At 44.1% G+C, this 23,460-nt stretch overlaps 1 protein-coding gene across 2 annotated transcripts; it reads left to right on the top strand.

Moving 5' to 3' along the window:
• The first annotated feature begins 5,537 nt into the window (after window positions 1-5,537).
• Window positions 5,538-15,432, top strand: CYP26A1 (cytochrome P450 family 26 subfamily A member 1). 2 transcript variants are annotated; one of them, XM_087964205.1, is made up of 7 exons: window positions 5,538-5,627; window positions 6,087-6,311; window positions 9,476-9,772; window positions 10,129-10,278; window positions 11,676-11,810; window positions 12,675-12,827; window positions 14,911-15,432. In XM_087964205.1, exons 2-7 carry the CDS (start codon window positions 6,171-6,173, stop codon window positions 15,244-15,246), a joined length of 1,212 nt encoding a protein of 403 aa, XP_087820331.1. In that variant the 5' UTR covers window positions 5,538-5,627; window positions 6,087-6,170; the 3' UTR covers window positions 15,247-15,432. The 2 variants fall into 2 exon arrangements, with proteins under 2 accessions (XP_087820331.1, XP_087820330.1); XM_087964204.1 differs by lacking the exon at window positions 5,538-5,627 and adding an exon at window positions 5,640-5,966.
• The last annotated feature ends 8,028 nt before the right edge of the window (window positions 15,433-23,460 follow it).

Here is a 23,460-nt window from a genome sequence, read left to right as displayed (position 1 = left end):
CTAAAATTCCCCTTCGGGTTTGGAAGTGGGTTTTAAACGCGTTTCGTTTCAGACCTATACCGATCCTTACGCTACAGACTATTCATTGTCCCCAAAACGTTTGACTTGGACGGCGGGGATTTGGGGGTATTACCTGACCACCTCTCTCACTGAGCTCACTGAGAGTTGTCCATTTTCGATTTTCTTTATCCGTTTTTTTTTATATAAAAAGATGCCTAATGTTAGATTTCCTCTCTTCCCCAGTTCTGTTTGTAGAATAAGAGAACGCTAGTCTCCCCCGGAGTCCCGCCCTCCCTTTCTGGCTCTGAACGCCAGCCTTAATTGTCGTTTTCGCCTTTTTCCCAGGAAGCAAATCCCCTCCGGAACAGGGGGAATCGGTGTAAACAGCAACAACAACGAGATCCAGTTAAGAGCAGGATGGCCGAACCCGCCCGGTTTCAAGTATCTCCGCGAAAACACGAGAAGGACGAACTCCCGTTTCTCACTCAGAAAGGGCCGCTGCCTCCTGGATCTCCTCCCTTGGGGCTTCCTGCCTCCTTTCCACTTGGATCGCAATGTCCAGCCATCCCTTCTCGGGGCCGAGGCCACCGGAACGCGACTGAATGCAAAGGCGAACCCGCTCCGCAGGAAACCCCCTCTTCTCCAGCCGCCGCTTCCGATTAACAGGGTGGCCGCCTGCCTTTGGCCGAGGCCCCCACCACCTTCCCACCGTCCTTAGAGAAGGAAAGCGTTGTGTTGTTAGAAAAGTTTTCCCTCTGGTCCGCATATTAGGCGGGGAAAATACTAAGAGCAGATTGGTCGGTCTGTCAGGCAGCTCCTATAAAAGGATTTTAATAAACGGGATTTCTGCTGGTTGTTGGTTGTAATAGAAATAAAGAAGTTGTTTCGTTATCCTGGAGCCGAGTCTTCTCTAACCCACAATACAACAAAATCTGTCCAATCGCGGATTTCTTGGCTTCTTCTCCCTGGAAAGGAGAAAGTGGCGGCGATCACGGGAGGGTGGGGCACCCGAAAGAGGCGCCCTTCGAAGCGTTGAATTCCTCCTGCGCGGCGAAACGCCCACAGCCCGCGCCGACTCTGAGGAAAAGCGGGCGATCTGGCCGCCTTCAAAGCCGAAGAGGCCCCACCACACCACAGAAATCAGGCCGGCTGCAGGGAGGGGCGGGGAGCGAAGAACGCGGCACCTTTCGCAACGCATCGGGGACGCGGTGGGGGGAGGAGGAGAAGAAATCAACCCGCGATAGATTCCATTGGATCCAGGCCGCGGTTCTTCCGCCCCCAGCAGTCCAGTCGGCTCCCGGAGCGAAGAAGACAAGGCAGTAGAAGCTGCTCGTGAGAGCGCAGTTCTTCCTGGCGGCGGCGTTGCTCCTTAGCGGTGCCTTCGGGCTGGATCGCCCAGGCACAAGTCTTAAAGGGATCGGGAGATCTTCCAAGAGTGGCGCCGGGAGGGAGACACCCGCCCCCCCCCCCGCTGCTTCCAATTCGCCTCACGAAGTCGGAAAAGCCCCTCCCTAGCCGCCCCCCAGCCCGAACGAGGGGAAGTCTTGCGGCGCTGCCGGCAGGGGCAGGTGGAAAGGGCGCGCGGGGAAAAGAGACCCCGTCCGTGGAATCGTTTCCCTCAGGAAAGCGACTTCTGGGGAAGAGAAGCGGGCCTCTAGCTGTACAGCGCCCCCCCCTTCTCTCACTCTCCCCCGCTGCCTCGGTTGTTGGGCGAGAAGGAGGCCTCACGCCACTCCTCTTCACCGGCGAAGCCCGAGGCTGAAGTGTCCGCAAAGACGCCCCAAAGCTCCCCGAACTGAGCCCTCGCTGCCAGGCCCGGCCCGGCCCGGCTCCCGCTCGTTTGTTTCTGCGCAATTTGTAACGCGTACAATTCCCTCGGCCTGCCGGAGTTGAGTAGCCAAGCGGCGGGGCGGCCCCTCGCGCGCTCTTCCCGGTCCTTGTTCCCACAGAAATGAGGAGGGCTGCCCTCGGCCTGCGAGCGGGGCTGAGGCGAAGGGGCAACCGCCTATTTTTCCCGCCCGCGCCACTCGGGGGCGACGAGAAACCGCGGCGTTGGCGCGTGTTGACTTACCTTTGGCCACCCTAACCTTTTCTCCCGCGCCCCCCCGCCCGCTGACCTGCGGTTGAACCTGCCATTAACAGCGCTTCGCCGGTTCGAGAATCTGCTGCGCCTCTGAGGCGGATTTCTTCCTCGCAGGGCCCCGGATGTAAAAGATAAAACTCCTGTTTGGCGAGGTGAACCGAAGGCCAAGGATGGCTTTTTCTGAGGGGGTGGGGGGAAGAGACCGAAGGCCGCTCCTTGCCCTCCCGGCCTCCGCTGCTCACCGCGCCGAGAGGCTTATAGGCAGGGCGGCGGTGAGGGGGTCGCCCACCCGCGGGATTGGCGGGTCTGCTGTACTGGGGATTTGACAGCCCCCCCCCAAATCCGATGCTGAGCCCAGCAAAAGGCGGACATTGGCCAAGAGGAATAAATGGGGGGTGTGAGGGGAGAGAGCGAGTGAGCCGACCCAAAACTCAGTCCTGGTGTCTTCCAGATTTTAGCCATGTAATTTACTTCGTTTCTGCCCCGAATCGGTTATCAATTCCTGATGACTTGGATAAGCCTCTGCATTTCATCCCCTGGCAGGAGTGGTTTCGTGTAGCCTCTTTCCTAGGGCCGATGGGTCCAAGGTCACCAGCTGGCTTTCGCCTCGGGCAGAAACCAAACCTGCTTTAACCACTACACCACCAGCCTTGCTCTCTAGTTTAGGTGGTTTAAAAAAAAAGGTTAGGTCGTGTTTCTCCGGAGGGTGTGTCACAAGATCTTGTCCATCGGATGGAAGATCTGCCGAGAGATCCGGATCTGATGGCTTTCCCATTTCTCCCTTTTTCCAAGGCTCTCCTTTGCGAGAATGGGGATGAGGATGAGTGCAACTACCAGAAAACTTGGCCGACTGGATCTCAATATGTTACAACTATTTGGCTCGAAACCAGATGAAAGCGGAAGCCCCAGTCTCCAGGTGGAGCGGATCCCTACAGAGAGATCTCCCTCCCAACAGAGCCATGAGGGGAAGGGGATTAACAACACCAATCTAATTGAACAGCATGAAGTTTATTATTGATTACTTAATTATTTACATAGCCGCCTCAGAGGGCTCCATAGATCGGTAAAGAACAAACCTCCAGAGACAGACAAGCTCAAATTAGTTTCCGGAGAAAACCACGAAGCCTTCCCATAATTAAAGGTAGTTGTGGACAATGCTAGAGAAGTCAAGCATTGATCAACTGCAGATCATTTAAGTTACATGATCAGCCTCGAGTCTGCAGGACTTCCATCAGTTGAGGTGATGTTAGGAAAACAGCGAGACCAAATGGACCTTGTGGCACCAAAACAAAATTAGATTAACTCGTGAATGCCACACGTCTTTAGATAACAGCAGGACGGGAGTTCAACAACTCGTTTCATTGCCACGCCCGAAAAAGTGTTGAGATAAATTGCATTTCTGCATATGCAAAAAAAGGGAGGGAGAGGGTGAAAAACCCGAGGGCAGGCGGTGAAGGTGACTTTAAGTCCAAATAGTTTGACTCAAGGAAATGGCCAACGATTTAGATGCCAGCAATGCTCAGGATTTTCGCAGGTAATTATTATTCACGGAGGAATTTCGCAACCTCTTGGATATGAGGGAAATACTGAAGGAGGGATAAAACTTTTTAGGAATGTGGGCCAGCCAGGAATGGACTCTGATCGAGGAGATCCGGACGGATCCTACAGCCATGAAACTTACCTGGGTGACCTTGGGGTAGTCCCGCTGGTTTTGAGAAACATTCGGAAAAACTAGGACGGAATGGGGTTAAGAAACCGGACTGATCAAGTCTGCAATTCGCCGATATTTTGTCTAGAAATGCCCGGATCAGGTTCCTTCTTCCTTTCTTACATAATACAAATCTTCCTTTTTTTTGCTGAGCTGCACCACAGGGGCTGATGATAAAACAAACGGAAGCAATCCACTTTCCAGGAATCGGTTATTTTTAAGTATATAATTTGGAACTCCACGGTCTTACGTTACTATGCGAGAAAAGGCATTTATTAGTAGGCGGGCGGGTTCCGTTGCTCAGCACGCTGAACCAACTCGGTTAAAACCCTTACAGCGTTATTTCCAGTACACGCTAAGCCCAGTTCAATCAAATCAGATCTTTATCGTGGTCCTTAAACCAGCATAAATCTGTTTATTGGTTGATTGATCGCGGCTTACCTCTTTGGCGAATAAACCTGGTTCGTTTATAGCGCACTGTATTTTGGACACCTAGAAGAAAATTAATTTGCGTGGAAAGAGTAAACTCGTTCCAGCCTTTCAATACCCGGGTGATATTAGGAAAAAAAAAGAGATTAGGGGAAAAAATCTATTGGGGCTTTTCAGTTGCTGAAGGAGGTCTGTGCCTAACCACCCCCCAGAAAAGCTGGGTCTCCAGGAAGGAATCGAAGCAAATTTCATAGGCCTTGAAACGAGACGAAAGAAAATCTAAAACCAGCACTGCAGCTCAAATTAGCTGGGGATTATGGGGGTTGTGGTACCGGTATCTGAAGGGCCGAAAGCTTAACGTTATAAATCTTGAATTCAGCAGACTTAAAACATAAAACCTGGGTGCCTTCCTTATGGGCTGCTCAGAAGCGGACAATTGTCGGAAAGGTCCTGAAGATCCTCCTTGCAACCCAGGAATTGACCTCTGAGTAAACAAGTAGTAGGAAGGGGTTACCGCGCTGCCCTTGAAGGAAAGGCCAAAATCATTTGCCATTCATGCATGGCCGCCGTGCAAGGATTTCTTCCAATTAAATATGCTCAGGATTTTGCCGAGCAACCAGATTCTTCCCCCGCGTTATTATACTGTATTTCGGGACTCCGCTTTTTGAGGCTGTGTAACCCGCATACACCTTAACCCGGTTCACGCGTCTCCCTTAAGCCCTAAATCTACCGCAACTGGCTGCGTTTCACACCCACGCTGAGCGCAGCCAAAAAGCCGCGCCAGAAAACGTGGGAACCCAACCAGGGAATATTCCGAATCGACGCCGCTTTGCTTTTTACCCTGTTCTACCCGGACTGCCTGCCGCTCGCTTAGACGCCGTTCCTTGGGCTTGGTTTCTCCTTTCAAAAGACCCCATCGGACGTCAGAGAGAGGGCGGACTCCGTCGAGTCGAAATACTGAGGATGGCGCCGGTGGGGAGGAGGAGGGCGGGGAGCCGAACTGGCGGGGCTCCTGCCAGCGAAACGGGCGAACGAACCGCCGCACCTGCTTCCCCCGCAGGAGGCCCGATCTCTCCAGGTGTGAAGAAGAGCAGCTTCCTTGGGATCGGAGCTGCAAAGCTCCCCTTTCATTCTTCGGCAGGAGAATTCCCCACCCCACCCCATCCCAGAGCCAGGAGCTGATCGTCCGGAGCTGTTGCCCGGCTCGAGGGACGGGAGACCTCGCCGGCTTCGGGGGAAGAGGGGCGGGGACGGGAAGGGGCAACTCCCCCTCCCGCCGCCGCCGTCTGGAAAGGCTTGAAGCCCAGGGCAGGGCGGGGTCGAGGGAACGACGGGGCGGAGCTTGCCTGGCCACCCGCAGCAATTAAAGCTGAACTTTGGATGAACTAATTGATCGTCCGGACCAAGGTAAAGTGGGCAGCGACCTGGGGGCGAGGATGGGTATAAAAGGGGTCCCCGTAGCGGGGCTCAGCCCTTGCGCTCCGTCGCTCGCCGAGAAGGGAGGCAACTTTGTGCCCGGCTCCAGCCGTGGAAGCCAGGCGGCCCGAACCAAGCATGGGCTTCTCCTTTCTGCTGGCCAGCGCCCTGGGCGCCCTGGTCCTGGTGCCGCTCTTGCTCTGCCTGGCCTCCCTGAAGCTCTGGCACTTCTATTGCCTGCGGGGCCGCGATCCCGCCTGCCCTCTGCCGCTGCCGCCGGGCACTATGGGGCTGCCCTTCCTGGGGGAAACTCTCCAGCTGGTGCTGCAGGTAAGGCGAGGAGGGCGGCGCCCTCCACGCTTGGGGGAGCCCGGGGGCGGAGGGACCCGATCCAAGCGCCCGGCCTCCGCTCCATTCCACCGCGGGCTCCTTTTTTCCCTTCCTTCCCAGCGTCGGAAATTCCTGTCGACGAAGCGTCGCCAATACGGCCACATCTACAAGACGCACCTCTTCGGGAGGCCGACGGTGCGGGTGATGGGGGTGGAGAACGTGCGGCACATCCTCTTGGGGGAGCACCGGCTGGTGGCGGTGCACTGGCCGGCTTCGGTGCGCATCATCCTGGGCTCCGGCTGCCTCTCCAACCTGCACGACGGTCAGCACAAGCATCGCAAGAAGGTCAGCGGGTTGGGGAAAGGGGCTCCTTCCCTTCCGTGGCTAAAGCAGCCCCTTGATCCGGCCGGGGGTTTTCGGCCGTGGGAAAAGAAGGTCGGCCTCTTCCTACCTTAAAGGCAGAGAAAGGTTTGTCGCAGGATCTGGATTCCATAGAGTAGAATAGAGTAGAGTAGAATTGAATAGAGTTGAGTAGAGTAGAATTGAATTGAATAGAGAAGAGTAGAGTAGAATTGAATAGAGTAGAGAAAAGAGTAATTGAGTAGAGCAGGATAGAGTGGAATGGAGTAGAATTGAATAGATTAGAGTAGAATTGAGTAGAGTAGAATTGAATAGAATAGAGAAAAGAGTAATTGAGTAGAGCAGGATAGAGTGGAATGGAGTAGAGTAGAATTGAATAGAGTAGAATAGAATGTAGAATTCTTTATTGGCCAAATGTGATTGGACACACAAGAAATTTGTCTCCAGTGCATATGCTCTCAGTGTACATAAAAGAAATTATCAGAGGAGGTGTATTTTTGTGTATGTGTGCATGACTGCGTGCATGTATGTGTGCCTATATGCATGCACGCACATTATGTATGTGGCGGGGCAACCGAAGGACCCGAGTCTTAACTGAAAACCTTTACCCTGAAGTCGGATGAAGTTTTAAGGAGAGCGGCTAAGCCTCAGTTCTTATGTGTGCCATGCATCTTTTAGCTTGTATCTTCTTTAGCCAAAAGAAGGGGGGAAGCCCTAGTATTCAGCTGCAGAGGGACCTACTTGGGAGCAAATGGGGCCTTGTAAAAGGGAGAAGGGAAGAAGGGAAAGCCACGGAGGAGGATCTTAAAACGCATCTGGGGAAGGTCCTTCCCCATAAAACAGGCTCCCATAAAACGAATGGCGCCTTTGAGAGCTCTTTTTCCAGAAGCAACGGGGGCAATCTAGAGACCATAAAGAGGGGTTGGCGCCCCGACCCTCCACACCTTAAGACTTACGATGAAACCCTTTCCTCCTCTTTTCCAAACTATTTCCTTTGCTTTCAAGTGGTTGGACGGTGTGCCCCCCAAAAAGGGGGCGTACAGTCCAAGGATATTAAAAATTGCAATCGCTTTCTGGAGATTAGTTGTAGAAGATTTGAAAAGAGGGAGGTTTTGCCCCGATTTGTATTTTAACACAATCGTATCTTGGCCACACTGGCCCTTCTCTGCCCTGCTAGAGGAAAATTGCTGAAGTCTATTATTTATTTATTTAGTCAATTGCTTACAAGATAATAGGTATAAGTAAAAACATAGTTATGAATACATGGATACAGATAAGAAAAATAAAAAAATAAAAGAAACAATAGGACAGGGACGGTAGGCATGTTGGTGCATTTATGGACACCCCCTACAAGTTCTCCTAGGTGTGTCAATTTTAAAATAATAGTTTCTTGGCTCTTGTTCCTTTTTAGTCCACTTCTAGCTATGCAATTTCATGTTTTTTGAGACTTTGTCTGATGGCAGATAAATTCTCCCAGGCTGGTTCTGAGAACTTTTTAAACTAATCAACAATTGAGTTGCATGAAGATTACACAGATGCATCATGCAGAAGATATTGTCATGACGGATCTTGCTGGCGGGCAAAACCATTTTGGGGGCAGGCCAGAAAGGAACAAAAGCCTTTCCCCCCTTTGCAACCAGCATCACATTAGAGTTTCAAGATATTTTGTTGTCTGCTATCTTAAGGGTGAGGTCAGCTGATCTTTGTGGGTATGTTCCGAAGCGTTGGCAGTGATGACGAAGGAGAAGTGGAGTAAGGACTGGCAGTGGGGGATGGTTTTTATGATGGTTTGATCATGTCTTGGGGATGAATGCATAAATTGTCCTTTTTTTACACACACATCTCCTGGCAACTTGGTTTCCATAATGACCTTGTTACATTCCCTTCAACTCATCCCCAACTCGTATCTAAAGTCACTTCTTGATGTTTGAATTTTAAAGTAGCATTCTCCATCTTATCTCAAATGCAGTTTTTGTGATGGATTCTATCTGGCATGCTTTGCTGTTCTGTTTGGTTGAGGGTACTCTGTCAGAGCTTGGGTCCTATCAATTCTTATTGTCTCTTTTAGGCTAGTGTGGGTCAGCTTTTTCCCTCAGCCTACTGGACACTGTTCTCCGTGTCCATTTTGGCTTAAAAGTGCCCATCACTCAAAACAACCAACTTAAATGAACCTCGTGCTACCATAGAGAGAGTAATTGGTAGATTCTTTCCCCCATTGGTAGAGGAAACAAAGAAATCTACCAATCCCTCTTCTTAATTTGAACTGCATTGGGTATATAAGAAGGTAAGGATAAGTACCATTTGCGAGCCTAACATCTCTGGCAGAACAGAGATTGGGAATTTTGTATGTGTGTATGTAGGAGAAACAATTCAATTTATGTTGGATTTTTTTTTGTCCTGGCTCAAGGAGTAGAAGATACAGCATTTCAGCTCGGTTTTGAGGAAGAGTACTCAGCCATGGAAAAGATCATAGAAACAAAGATAGACAAATATAGGATCTATTCTATCTCCCACCTCCCAGAACCTAAGATCACCAAAGCAGTTCTGAGATAAGCAAATATGTTCAGAATTTGGATTCTGAGCTCAGAGATGATTGAACTGAAGTGAGTTCCCTACGAAAAGCCAGAGTCATATTTTGGCTGCTCTTAAGCTATTGGGATCATTTAGAAAAGTCAAATTATTTAACTCAAAACAAATCATTCCTCTTTGGGACATAAATGATTCCCTTAAAAAGGACAACACCTCATTGCTTTTAGTTCCCGAAGTCTTCCTTAGACCCTAGTTTTATCCTCGGTGCATTAATTTTTGGAAAAAGCCTACTTGGATTCAGCTGGATTTTCATTGCAGTGTATGAACTCAGGGGCTGTAATCTCATTGTTCAAGCCATTTGGATTCTGAAGGGGCGTTCAGATAGTTTTTCTCTAATCATACTGCAAGTTTTATTGCCTCCCCATGAAACAGTTCATTGTGCTCAGAATAATCTCTGGATCACTCTGGATTAAAATGGTCCAGCTTTAGAAAATGAAAAAGAATCAAACACTATTCATCCAATGGAGGCTTTGGGCAGGTTTAATAATTCAGCCACAGCCTCCAAACTTTCACCAAACTGAGGTGATTAATAATAATATGATCTCCTATTCCATTTTCAGGTGATCATGAAAGCTTTCTCCCGTGAAGCCTTGGAACATTACACCCCAGTCATCCAGGAGGAGGTGTGTGCTTGCTTGAAGCAATGGCTCTTGGCTAGTTCTGCTAGTGGCACTTGCCTATTGGTATACCCGGAAGTTAAGCGCCTCATGTTCCGGATTGCAATGCGCATTCTACTGGGATTCCAGCCCAAGGAGGCAGGCTGCAAGAGCGAGCAGCAGCTGGTGGACACCTTTGAAGAGATGATCCGCAACCTTTTCTCCCTGCCAATTTATGCACCTTTCAGTGGCTTATATAAGGTAAAGCTGTGAAGTCTGGCTTTATTTACGAACTTAGGTGATGGGATAGAAATACTGTAAGGGCAGGATGTCTATGGGGATTCTCAGAGCTGAAGAAGCTTCTTGGATGAGAAGCAAAACGTCATCAAAGGAAAAAAAAACACAGAAAGTCCAGTTGCTTCTTGAAAAAGCACCTTTGGGTCTAACCTTGGCCACTTGAAGACTCGTGGACTTCAACTCCCACAATTCCCCAACCACCTAAGTCCACAAGTCTTAAAAGTTACCAAAGTTGGACATCCCTGCTTTAGGGGAAAAGCTGTGTTTCTCAGATCATGAGCACAGTCCTATATTAAAAGACTCAAAACCTCTGTTCCCAGGGTTTGAAAGCACGGAATGTCATCCATGCCAAAATTGAGGAGATCATTCGAGTGAAATTGGCCGAGAAGGAGCCCTCCAATGGTCATAAAGATGTGTTGCAGCTGTTGATAGAGCACGCCCAAAGCAGAGGGGAGCAGCTCAACATGCAGGTGAGTCTTTCAGCACCTGCCTGGAAATCTCCAAAGTCCAATTCTTTGAAGGGAATGACTTTTGACTGTTCTGCCTAGTTTTTAACTTTTGGCCAAACGGGAAAAGCAGCTGGCAGGCTGGCAGGGAGCTGGTAGAAAATAATGTTCTTTGTGAGTGTTTCTGACATAGGGTCTTCCTCCCAATTTTGTATGCAAGTCTTCAGGATATCTGCTAATTTTAAATTAGGTCGAAGAAGAATATGCCTGCACAACAGAGCCAAAAGTAATGGAGAATAGCTTCCTCCAGATAGATACTCCAGAAATTCAGTAGTATGCTTGAGATCCAGAAAAGCTATGTTTTATTGTGGGAGGGAAAATTAATTAGAAGGATACTGAGAAGAGCCTCGGTGGCTCAGTGGTTACAGTGCAGAACTGCAAGCTACTTCTGCTGCAGCCAGCTGCCTGCAATTTGGCAGATCGAATCTCACCAGGCTCAAGGTTGACTCAGCCTTCCATCCTTCCGAGGTGGGTAAAATGAGGAGCCAGATTGTTGGGGTCAAGACGCTGATTCTGTAAACTGCTTAGAGCACTGTAAAGTGGTATGTGTAAGTCTAAGTGCTATTGCTATAAACTATTTCTTTTTTAGAGCATTTTCCTCTCTACTCCTGTACTTGTGAAAGTCATACCTGCTGATCTGCTGCCCTAGGTGGCATCTGGCAGGGCTAGTTTCCCATCAACTGAGTGGATATATATATTTCCAGAAGTCTAATTCTGAAGCAGATATAGATGTTCACTTCAGTGAAACATCCTCACTAAAGCCCAGAAGAGGGAGTTACTTGTCTTCGGTCTTCTGATGGATGTTTTTCTTTTCATTAAGTGCAATCCTAGAAACCTCTTTGCTATATGCCAAGGATTTCAGCATGCAGAGGTCCTAGATTTTTCTTCAACTTTGTGCTGATGTTCATTAGGTGAACGGGTGCACGTTTTTCTCAGAAATAAGCCTTGCATAACTGGCATTCTTTCTAATTTAGCATTTATAGGATAAAGTGGTTCCCAATCTGAAAAGGGCTATAATCCAAGAAACCAAACCTTTATTACGTTCAATTGCTTGAATTTTATTCAGTGGCTGGATGAGAGCAGGAAGAAGGCACCTGCATCAGCCAGGAAAGGCTTTGGGAGAAAGGGGGAAGCCATAGGAAGGAAGTTGATGTGGAACTTCCTGGATGGAAAGGAGGAATGGGTGATACAATTCTAAAGAAAAGGACCATCAGCCTTATGACTCTTCCAACCAAACAACACTTTTGAATGCAGACTTGGGGATATGGCTCTCAGTATCTGCATGCAAAAGAACTTGACTTGAAAATATCTTGTCATGCAAAATACAACCTGGTCACTTTCTTTGTTTCCTTCCTCTAAAGGAGCTAAAGGAATCAGCAACCGAACTTCTCTTTGGCGGGCATGAGACCACAGCTAGTGCAGCCACGTCCTTGCTTATCTACCTCAGCCTTCACCCTAAAGTGCTACAAAAAGTGAGAAAGGAATTGCAAGAGAAGGTGAGCCTTGCTTTCAAGGTCTAGGCAAGAAGCTTAGACAGGGCATGAAGCAGAATGACCTGGCCCAAAAAGCACAGATCCAGGTAGTGGTTAGCTGTAGCCTTTTTAATTGATTTTAATCATGGGTTGAATCGGTCCAGATATTGTTATTTATCCAAGATGGCTACTTTTTATTGGCTGAGGGTCACAGTTAAATCTTTAGAGGGTTGCAAATTGATTATTATCATATGGCATGCAGAGTTGAGATTACTTTGTGGTTTTAAAAATATAACCTGCCCATATTTAGGTCTTACAATTACAGTTCTCATGTGTTTCCAGCTTCAAAAATGGTAAGAAAATACAGTCTGTTTTTATTAAAATAATCAGTGAGGGCCCCGTAGTTGACAGAAAGTCCTCAGTGTTGCATGGACTGTAACTCTGTGTGTATACCTACACACATATTCAAGTATTTTTGATTAAATCTTCTATTGGATGGCTTAATCCAATGATGTAACTAAACAATGCAGTAACCCATGCAATTTATATGGAGTATTTTGCTCTGTTTTCAAATTAGGCAAAATAGTATTTAGCCTCTTGGATGTACAGTATTCCAGGAAACCCAACCACATGAGCAAAAATCTTTTGGACTCCTGGGGAAAAAAATGCAGTGTAGCAGGAAGGCTGAAAAAAACAAAAGAAAGTAAATTAAACTAGATCTGTGTACAGAAAATTCTGGTAATGCTTTGCTTTAGTCTACAGGGGTTTCTTTCTCCGTGAATAACCTGTTTGAGAGATGCTGCATATTTTTTTGAATTTCTATTAACCAAATAAGTCTCTGCTTTACATCTCTTGTAATATTTATCATGATATATCCTCTGCTTCTAGGGATTATTGGGCAATTGCAGTCAAGAGAAGCTTTTGGGAATGGAAGTGCTGGAGCAGCTGAAATACACCGGCTGTGTTGTCAAAGAGACTATCCGACTGAGCCCACCAGTTCCAGGAGGGTTCAGAGTGGCCCTCAAAACTTTTGAGCTCAATGTAAGTAGGAGGTCATGAAGTTGGTGACTTCCTAAATGCATCTCCTGTGAAAGGCTGATGATTTTAGAAGATTTTTAATTTTAAAAAATGTATTTTAATACTTCTCAGTCTGAAACGTTTTATGTATGGAAGAGCTTGTTTTGGTTGATCCATGGCCTGAACCAAAAGATGATGTTTGAGATGTTTCAGTTCATGCATGGAATGGAAAGATCCATGAATGGCTTTGCTCTGCGAAGAAGTGGTTGGGTGAGGAGAAGTTGGGAATAAGCATTGGGCCATTAATAACAACAGCTTAGGTGAGGAAAGACACTGGGAAAATGTAGGGCTGCAACCTGGTGAAAGGAGAGAAGGAAATGCACAGTCTTGGCTTTCAGATTTGATTTTGCCTCAGCAATCTGAATTGGATTTATGTTTCAGTTGTGCTGAATTATGGCTGATCTGAAATGGCTCAGTCACATTTCCAGCACACAACATTAAACACGTTCATCTGTTTTGTGCACACCTGTAATGCTTAGGCTCATAACTAAGAATGTTATTAACTAAGCTGACTGTATCATTACCTAAGGTCAAGAGGAGGTATTCAATCCATTGAGCAATAAATGCCCCTTGCCACTATAATAAAAATAAATGTTCAGAGATGTCCTTCCTCCTACAGTCCGTTATGCAACGGAGTAGGGCATCTGTTGAAAACTAATTTTCCCATTCTGGTGGCAAGTGTCGTTTTTGACAGAGAGATGGTGGTTTGGGTATTATTATGACTTGTGATTCTTGTGGAATTAAATGAAGGGACAATTTAATACCGTAGAGTACACTGTACTAAATATTTCTTGGGGATTTCAAAAATCTACTTCATAAATGTAAAGCAATAGAAATAGTCAGGAAAATCATATTTATTGTGTTGCAATGAACACCCACACACTTTAAATAGGTATTAGAATACTTTTTTTTATTCTTTAAAGTTGCTTCTCCAATGGTGTAATAACTCATGGCGTTCCATAATATGTTTGGTTGTGTTAGAATAAATTTCTGCATTGGCAATCCATTCACTGATGAAGAAGAGAAATAGATGGGTTAATGAGGTGCTAACATTATGTATAATTACACACATACACATACATATACAGATATATGCAGGTTGGATGGGGTATCACCTCCTTCTGAGCCAGGAATTCACCTCTGAGCAGAAGATTACTTTTACTTGTATTTGATAGGTCCCAAATGCTTGTTGTATGTGCGTAGGAAGTAATACTTGAAATTATGTCTATCTCTCACCGTAATCAATTCTGAAGAATAACCACACAGAGAAACTTGGTTCTATGCATGCGTCATTCTTGGTGGGTTAGAGCAGGGTCTCCAACCTTGGCAACTTTAAGCCTGGAGGACTTCAACTCCCAGAACACCCCAGCCAGCTTTGCTGGCTGGGGTGTTCTGGGAGTTGAAGTCCTCCAGGCTTAAAGTTGCCAAGGTTGGAGACCCCTGGGTTAGAGTATAGCCTGGAGACTTAGATCTATATGACAAGATGTGGTTGATATCTCTCATATCTCATTAAGATGGAATGTTTCAATCATCTTTACCATCCTGTGGTAAAGTTCATTGTTCAAAATGGCCACCTTTCTATGTGATGCTAGTAATTGCAACCATCTCAACCTGGTGCCCTCTTTCTATGTTGCAATTGCAGTTTTTGGAATTCCCTCAGTCAACATGGCCTTCAGCCAAGCTGCAGAAGGCTATTGTACACCATACTTGCTCATAGAAATCATTGAATGTCACTCTTTGCCCTAGTGACTTTCCCTCCATAAATACAGTAACTTGGGTAAACTTGGAGCTTTGCAAAAGTATAAGGCATTGGGGAAATAAAATGTTCAGAATTACCTGAGCTGCAATATTTAGATAATTAGTTAGATGGAATTGCCCTCTCCTTCGAAGTAAGAAATCTTTATAATGGTTCTTTTAATTACTTGTTCAATTATGTATATGCTGTTAGGAAGCAGTGACGGACAGGGCATTTAGTAAAAAGTGGTTGGTTCTACGAAGCAAATGCCTACAACACTGGTTTGTGTCATTATTTGTCTGTTTCTTATAGGGATACCAGATTCCAAAAGGCTGGAATGTCATATATAGCATCAGTGACACTCACAGCGTTGCAGAACTTTTCACCAACAAGGAAGAATTCAACCCTGATCGTTTCATGGCTCCTTTCCCAGAAGATGCGTCACGATTTAGTTTCATTCCTTTCGGAGGAGGCTTAAGAAGCTGTGTGGGCAAAGAGTTTGCCAAACTACTTCTCAAAATCTTCACCGTTGAGTTGGCCCGGAATTGTGATTGGCAGCTTTTAAATGGACCTCCAGTAATGAAGACCGGCCCAACTGTTTATCCAGCAGACAATCTGCCTGCAAAATTTACCACTTTCAAAGGTTGAGATGAAGGAATTCCATTTAAAGCTTGCATGGTGGCTTTCTATAATGTCTTACGTTCAATCTTGTACAATTAACTTTATATAAAGTTGTAATAGTTATTTATAAAGTATTTTAAAAATGTTTCTTATATTAAACTTAGGTTTTTTTTAAAAAAAACACGTTATAATTGTGGATCCTCGGGGTTCATAACTGGATAATTTTATTTCTATAAAAATAAAGTTTTATTTAAGAAATGTATTCAAACCTTTTTTTAAAAAAAAGTAATTATAGGGGAATATTTGGAGAATCTGTGCAACTTTAAGCACAGTTTTGAAGACTAATATTTATCACCTTTAGAGACCATTGCAATTATGAAGCAGTCTCTGCATGTCAAAAGACAAAAAAAAAACCCACACAAACATTTAAAGGACACAGTTAAAATTAAACTTGACTCTGTTATCCAGTATCATAGCCCAGACATCCTCCAGAGTCCAGAAGACTCCATGGTGAACTGCTTATGGGAAGCGGTCCAAAAGGGACTCCACTGGTTGTATGCTGGGAGATTGTTCCCAAGCTCTGATGTTACCTCTGAGAAATGTTTCTGAGTCTTGGGTCCCTTCACATCCACAAAGTGAACAACCTGCTAGCAATGTCGATGGAGATTCTCAGTCATCCAGGTCGTGGTTGTCCCAAAGGTGCTTTTTCAAGAGGCAACTGGACTTTCTGGTTTTTCTTTGAAGACATTTCGCTTCTTATCCAAGAAGGTTTTTTTTAGTTCTGAAGAAGCCTCTTGGATGAGAAGTGAAACATCTTCAAAGAAAAACCAGAAAGTCCAGTTGCCTCTTGAAAAAGCACCTTTGGGAAAACTGCTAGCAACTTCTCCCGAAGATAGACTGGACTGGTTGGGCTGATTTCAATGAGAAATATGGCTCTGCAGGTAACTGCTAAATAGGACATACTTCACTTAATCCTCCAAGGAAATATTGAAGGCAAACAAGGTCCAGGCAGAAGAACATCTTGGCTTCAAAATCTAAGAGACCGGTTTGGACAAAACTCAACAGCCCTTTTTCATACAGCTGTTGATAAAAATAGGAACTCCAACATGATCGCCAACATCCAATGACGGATATGGCACAAGGAGAAAGTAAAACTGCAATAAGCCATCTACAGTGGTGGGATTCAAATAATTTAACAACCAGTTCTCTGCCTTAATGATTTTTTCCAACAACCAGTTCACTAAACTTCTCAGAAAGTTAACCGGTTCTCCAGAAGTGGTTCGAACTGGCTGAATCCCACCACTGGCCATGTAGGGCTCTATAGGTTAGCATCAGCAAATTGTATCCCAAAGCCTACTAGTAACCAGTGAAGGGCCAACAGCAGTGGTATCTGCTCCCACTGTCAAATGCAGACTAGTGCATGGCCCAGGACATTTCAAACCCACTGCAATTTCCCAAAGGTCTGAAGACAAGTCCATACGGAGCAGGTTTCAGTTATCTGACAAAGATACAAATTACTGTAGTAAGGTCCTCCTTCCCCAGGTTGTATCACAGCCGATGCACAAACAAAATTAAGGAAAGTCCTGGCTACAACCTCTTATATGTAATCCTTGACTTGCAACCACTTATTTAGCAATGGTTCAATGGCACTGAAAGTAGTAACTTATGAAAGGTCTTCACACTTAGGCCGTCACAGCGTCTCCCTGGTCACGTGATCAAAACTGGAGTATTTGGCAAGCTGCGTCATTTAGAATAGAATAGAATACTTTATTGGCCAAGTGTGAGGAATTTGTCCTGGTGTAAATACTCTCAGTATACATAAAGAAAAGGTACATTCGTTAAGAATCAAGAATCATAACGTACAACACGGTGATAGTCATAGGGTACAATCAACAATCAAATCATACTAGGAAACAGTCAATATAAATCGTAAGGATACAAGCAACAAAGTTACAGTCCTACAATCACAAGTGGGAGTGGATGGGTGATAAGAAGTGATGAGAAGATTAACAGTAATAGTAGTGTACGCTTTGTAAATAGTTGAACAGTGTTGAGGGAATTATTTGTTTAGCAGAGTGATGGCTTTGGGGGAAAAACTGTTCTTTTACGATGTCTTCAGGGTCATGGGGGGGTCCTGTGACCCTCCCAGCTGGGTTTTGAGAAGAAAAGTCAATGAGGGGAAGCTGGATTCACTTAACTGCATGATTTGCTTAACAACCATGGCATAAAAAAGGTCATAAAATTGACTTAGCAGTGAAAATTCTGCTCTCAGTTGTGGTTATAAGTCAAGATGCTGCACACCCAGAAGTAAGCTCAAATTACAGACCTCTTTCCGTCAGGGATAATGCCACTCTACCTAACTCCAACTTGCTTGGATTCAATTTAAGAGTGGTTTGTCCCACCCAGACCCTTGTAGCTTTGAAGTATTGAACCAGGACTTCAAGGTGGTGATGTATCATCTGCATATTATATGAAACCTGAAAATGACTCCTACCATGCCTACAATCTCCAACATCTGCAGGTGGTCCAGAAGGGTGCCATATTGCACATCACTGAAAGGTTTCCTTCCACATCCTGACATGGTCACGACAATGCTGTCTCCGTTACATGCATAAGCCTGTGCCTTGACTAAAAAAGATCCAAATAAACAATTTTCTCTAGGGTAGATCCCGTCAAACTCCCAGCCTGTGGGTCAGATGTGTCATGCGCCAGCCATGCCCATGCCCAGTTTAGCAAAGGGGAGGGAAAAGTCCCAATAAGTCATGTGATTAATTTTGTATTGTAGTGTATTGTATACTAAGGTTCTTTCTAAAAATATCTTCAAGAGAGAGGATGTCCTCAATATTTTTATAACCAATTTAAGAACGATAAAAGAAATATCCTGATACTTAATTATAGCTTTCCAGAAAGTGAAAATGAGTAATATTTGTACCATTAAATTTGTTAGACCTCTATGGATAGGTTTATGAATCACAGTAAGTCATAATGAAACGTTCTGGATTTAGTGAACCAACCCATTTAGTATAAGCTTTGGTTCATGGCTTAATGCAATATACGCATTCAGCCAATTGTAATGTTTTCAAGCAAGCCATGGATTAGTATGGTATTTAGAATTGCACTTGGGTAATTCTTGACAGCAAATCATCTATGGCAGGGGTTCCCAAACTTGGCAAACTTTAAGACTTGTGTACTTGTGTATGCTGGCTGGAGAATTCTGGGAGTTGAAGTCCATAAGTCTTAAAGTTGCCAAGTTTGGAGACCTGCCTTAAGCATGTACAGAGAGGGACACACACATACACACACACACACACACGTTGCCCTTTCCTCAATGGCTCTGGAGTTCTGCTTAATCAGAATAGACCCTATACCAGGCCAATAATCTGCCCGCTAACAAAGTAAGTGGTATTGCCCTGTTGTATCCTTGATAAAAATACACTAGAAGACAGATTCATTATGGGCTACCTCTGATATGAATTCCTCATAGACAACCCCAATAAAACCTAAACCTTGGACCAGTTTGCTTTCTGTATTTGAAGCATTCATGCATGGAATGGAAATCTTTTGCATAAATTATAGCATATGGTCCAAAACCATGGATCAAAAGAATTAGATTTATTTAGCCACCATTAAGGTCTTTGAGAAAATATTCAAATGTTGTGATGTGACTATACGTACAAAGATCAGAACTATGCAAGCCATAGTCTTCCCTGTGACACTCTATGGAAGCAGACAGAGGGCTGTGAAAATATTTACAGACCCCTCACATCCCGGACATAAACTGTTTCAACTCCTTCCCTCAAAACGCCGCTATAGAGCACTGCACACCAGAACAACTGGACACAAGAAGAATTTTTTCCCCGAAAGCCATCACTCTGCTAAACAAATAATTCCCTCAACACTGTTCAACTATTTACAAAGTCTGCACTACTATTACTGTTAATCTTCTCATCACTCCTTATCACCCATACCTTCCCACTTGTGACTGTATGACTGTAACTTGTTGCTTGTATCCTTACGATTTTTATTGACTGTTTCCTAGTATGATTTGATTGCTTAATGTACCCTATGACTATCATTAAGTGTCGTACCTTATGATTCTCGACTCTTGACGAATGTATCTTTTCTTTTATGTATACTGAGAGTATTTACACCAAGACAAATTCCTTGTGTGTCCAATCACACTTGGCCAATAAAGAATTCTATTCTATTCTATTCTATTCTATTCTATTCTATTCTATTCTATTCTATTCTATTCTATTCTATTCTATTCTATTCTATTCTATTCTATTCTATTCTATTCTATTCTATTCTATTCTTTAAAGAAGCATCATAGGCAATGCATTCATGTCTTTGAACTTCAATTTTGGAAAAGACGCCTGAGAATATAATGAAGATGTAAGAAAAAAAAAAAACCCCCAATGGATCATCAAACAAATCAACCCAGAGTTCTCATTTGAGGCACTAATGACCAGATTTAAATTATCCTACTTTGGACACCTTATGCAAAGATCTAATTCTCCGGGAAAGGTTTTAACGCTAGGAAAGAGAAGGAGAGGATGACCAGCAGCAAAATGGATGGACTCTGCTACTGTGGTGCTGAATGCAGCATTAGTAAAAACTGATGGGACAGGCTGGAGAATAGATCATCATGGAGAAAACTTAAGCTCTGAGTCAAAAATAACTGGATTGCACATAATCAATCAATAAGGGTGGCCCTCAGATGTGGTTGAACTTTTCACCAGGTCACGCTAGTAGCCATTGCGGAGATTTGTACTCTACTGACATCTTCCCAACCTTAAAAAAAAAAAAAAAGCTTTCCTATTGCACCTGGGGAAAAGCATAGAACAATATGCATCAAAAAATATTGATTCATGCTTTTTACATATTTATTCACATTTAATATTGTTTTTATTGTATCCCGTTGTTGCACTGGATTGCAAATTTCTGCTATGCCGATTACATTTCTGCTACAAAACTCTTGTATGCTTGTTCTACTCTTGAACCGTCTGTCCAAATTCTACCGACATATGCTGGTGAATGAGGTAATAATCCATAAAAACCATCACTTACAGCCTGGTCATTTGCTTCTCTCCCCACTGCCTTATCTGGTTTTTCAAAAGAGAGATAAATTCCATGGAGAAAAGTTCTATGAATGGCTAGTTTTCATCCATGGCAACTATAGGAAGCTACCTGATCAACACAGGTAATACATAACTGAGTAACAGCTGGTTCCTCTGCAGAAACAGTAGTATGCTGTTCCTTAGTATTCTTAGTATTCTGATTGCAGCTGATATGGAGTTATGTGGACTTCTGGTTTAATCCACTGTTTGCTTACCAAAATTTTGAATATTTAATGCTTCTGGTGGTGTTTGCTCAGGTTGATAAGGGCTATTTTCTTGCTTGGTAAAAAAAAACATGGACATCTAGTCTATTTTGGGTCAGCCTTTATCAGAAAGTTGAACTGCTAGGTTGTAGGTCAGCAGGTTTTCATCCTATTGGCTCTAATATGTCCTTCACCTACCTTGGAATCTCCGTTTTTACCTTCCTAGCTTATGGCTGTAAATAAAAAACACAGTCATATGGTACATGTGTGTCTGAGATGGATAAAATGGCCCGGGAATGACCTTCTGAACCTTGGCTAACCTTAAAGACATACGTTTGGTCAACATTTCTACCTCAACTGCAGTTGTGGCCTTCACTAAGCACTTCAATGTTAGCGTGGAGGCAATTTAGCTGGGTCAATAGTTAAAAAAAACAACAGTTTTTCGCCATACATCATTCCGTCCATGCAAATAAAACACAATCTGTTGAACTATTGAGTGTTTCAAGTGTGCTGAGCAGATATGATTTTCCTTCTTCCACAGGAGGAGAAACTTTCAGCATACTCAAAGTAACTGTTGAGGCCACCTACTAACTACGTTTCTGCAATTGTTTTTAGTTTTAGGAACATTTGGGATTTTTTACACAGGGTGAAATGTTTTGAAAAAAAAAATCCAGTCTTCTCTTTCTTGGATCAACACTGTAATCCACAGGAAAGTTTGCCCCTGCCTTTTAAGTGTAGTTACATCATCACACTAAAAAAAAGGATGTTATAGAACTGAAAAAAGTATAGAAAAGAGCAGCCAGTATTTTCAAGGAACTGGAATAAAGTTCCTACAATAGTCAAGATTAGCTAACTTAGTAGAAAGAGGAGGAAGTAAAGCCATGATATCAAGAAAGTTTTTCTGCTTTTGCCTGAGTTTTGGGATTTAATGATATTAACATGATATTAACATGATTATTTCATTTTATCACACAGATAAAAACACCATTAACACAGGTAAACTCTGTCAATGCAAGATGCAGTAAGACCAGAGGTGGTATTCAGCAGGTTCTGACCAGTTCTGGAGAACCGGTAGCAGAAATTTTGAGAAGTTCAGAGAACTGGCAAATACCACCTCTGACTGGATTTTACAATATCCTTCCCCTGCCACGCCCACCAAACCACACCCACAGAACCGGCAGTAAAAAAAATTTGAATCCCACCACTGAGTAAGACTCCCCCAACTTGAACAGTGTTAAAAGAATTTAAATATATTCATGGAAAAGGCAGTTCTCTTCTAGTGAAGTCAGGAACACATTCCAAGATAAAAGCATATAAGCATCTTCACACCAACTGTTGTGGAAACAGAAGTGGGAGGATACATACATGTCCATGTTATGGGCTACCATGGATATCTACAAAGGTGGTAAAAGGAGGCTTGTGACATCACACATCATGACATAATCATGACTTTTATGGAATGCTCTCTAAGGTTGACTTCTGAGAGCAGAAAACTGAATTCACCAGACTTTGATCTGATCTTTCATACTTAAAGTATTTAATAGTAACTTTAAAAAAATGAATTCCCTTCCTGGTATTACTTTAAAATGTAGCCTGTGCTTTCTACACTTGGGACACCAAAATCTTGACCATCGGCTTCCTCCAACCAAGCCTTTGGTATGACTTATTGGAGCCATTCCAAATGTTGACACCAAGTGGTGATTTTTAATGCCAGAAAGGAGAAATTAATAAATATATGGAAGATACTGATAACTATTCAATTGGAAAAAATCAAATTCTGTTTTTGCTTTGGGTCTGACCATCTTTCCATCCTGGCCCCATCTATTATGAGGAGCATGGTGATGAGATTGAGATGACTGGAACCAGACTGGCTTGGTTCTACAATGAGATTATGCAGAAATATACTGTGAAACCTTTTGTGTATTGCAGACTTTCACTAATAGGTAATGAGGCTACCAGACAGGCAAGAATTCTCTCTGAGTTACAGTGCATCAGGGAAAGCCTCATTCTCAAACATCCTGAATTGTTCTAGAAACACTCGTTCTAAGCAGAACAAAATGCTGACGGGTGGCATGCAGTTAATTTTAAAGTTTGGAGAGTTTTTGATCTCACAAACTCTTTTTATAATATATGGTCAAGAGTTACGTAACTTGTGGGTCATCACTTGAGTATTTCCCACCACAGTTATACAGGTAGATACATAAACAGAAGCACAAATACTATATGCAGCTACATTCATGAAGACATAAGTGGTATGTAAAGACTACTATCTCTAATGCTTTCTATTGGTAGAATGCTTTCTTTATTGCCCATATAATTCCCTTCTTGTAATTGCAGGATCTATTTCCCTTTAATCTTGGAGTTGCCAGTTTAGAGAAATATTATATAGATGGATTTCCTGGTCTAATTATTATAGTCCTAGGGTAAATAGCAATAGGCAGGGGTGTTCACAGGGCTGATCAATAAAAGTCATGATGGTATCCGTAATGATGTGATCAAAACTCTGCCTGTTTTATACATGTTTTGGAACTTAGATTGCACAGTTGGATTGCTAATTTTGACTTTTTTTTAACCATTCCCCGCAGATGTTCCTACTAAGTAGTAATAGTAGAAGCAGCACTAGCAGCAGAGGTAGTATTCAGCAGATTCTGAGCAGTTCTGGAGAACCAGTAGCGGAAATTTTGAGTAGTTTGGAGAACCAGCAAATAGCACCTCTGACTGGCCCCACCCCATCTATTCTCTGCCTCCCGAGTCCCAGCAGTTCGGCTGGGTCTTCTTTTGTTGCCCTGCACAGGAGAACGGAGCTGGAAAGCAGGTTAGTGGTATAAGGAGGGAATGGGGATTTGGCACTAACCTTCCCCTGCCACACCCACCAAGCCACACCTACCAAGCCACGCCCACAGAACCAGTAGTAAAAA

Source organism: Notechis scutatus, chromosome 4 (genome assembly GCF_049901735.1).
Source record: "Notechis scutatus isolate UNSWTSFEM ecotype Mainland chromosome 4, rNotScu1.2, whole genome shotgun sequence".
Taxonomy (NCBI): Eukaryota; Metazoa; Chordata; class Lepidosauria; order Squamata; family Elapidae; genus Notechis; species Notechis scutatus.
This window is presented reverse-complemented; position numbering and strand designations above follow the sequence as displayed.

Excerpts from the sequence above, each read along its gene's own strand:
- CYP26A1 (XM_087964204.1), top strand. The coding sequence starts at position 5,775 with ATGGGCTTCTCCTTTCTGCTGGCCAGCGCCCTGGGCGCCCTGGTCCTG. Across the intron at positions 9,773-10,128 it reads CTTTCAGTGGCTTATATAAG|GGTTTGAAAGCACGGAATGT; the intron begins GTAAAGCTGTGA and ends CTCTGTTCCCAG. Across the intron at positions 12,828-14,910 it reads TCAAAACTTTTGAGCTCAAT|GGATACCAGATTCCAAAAGG; the intron begins GTAAGTAGGAGG and ends TGTTTCTTATAG.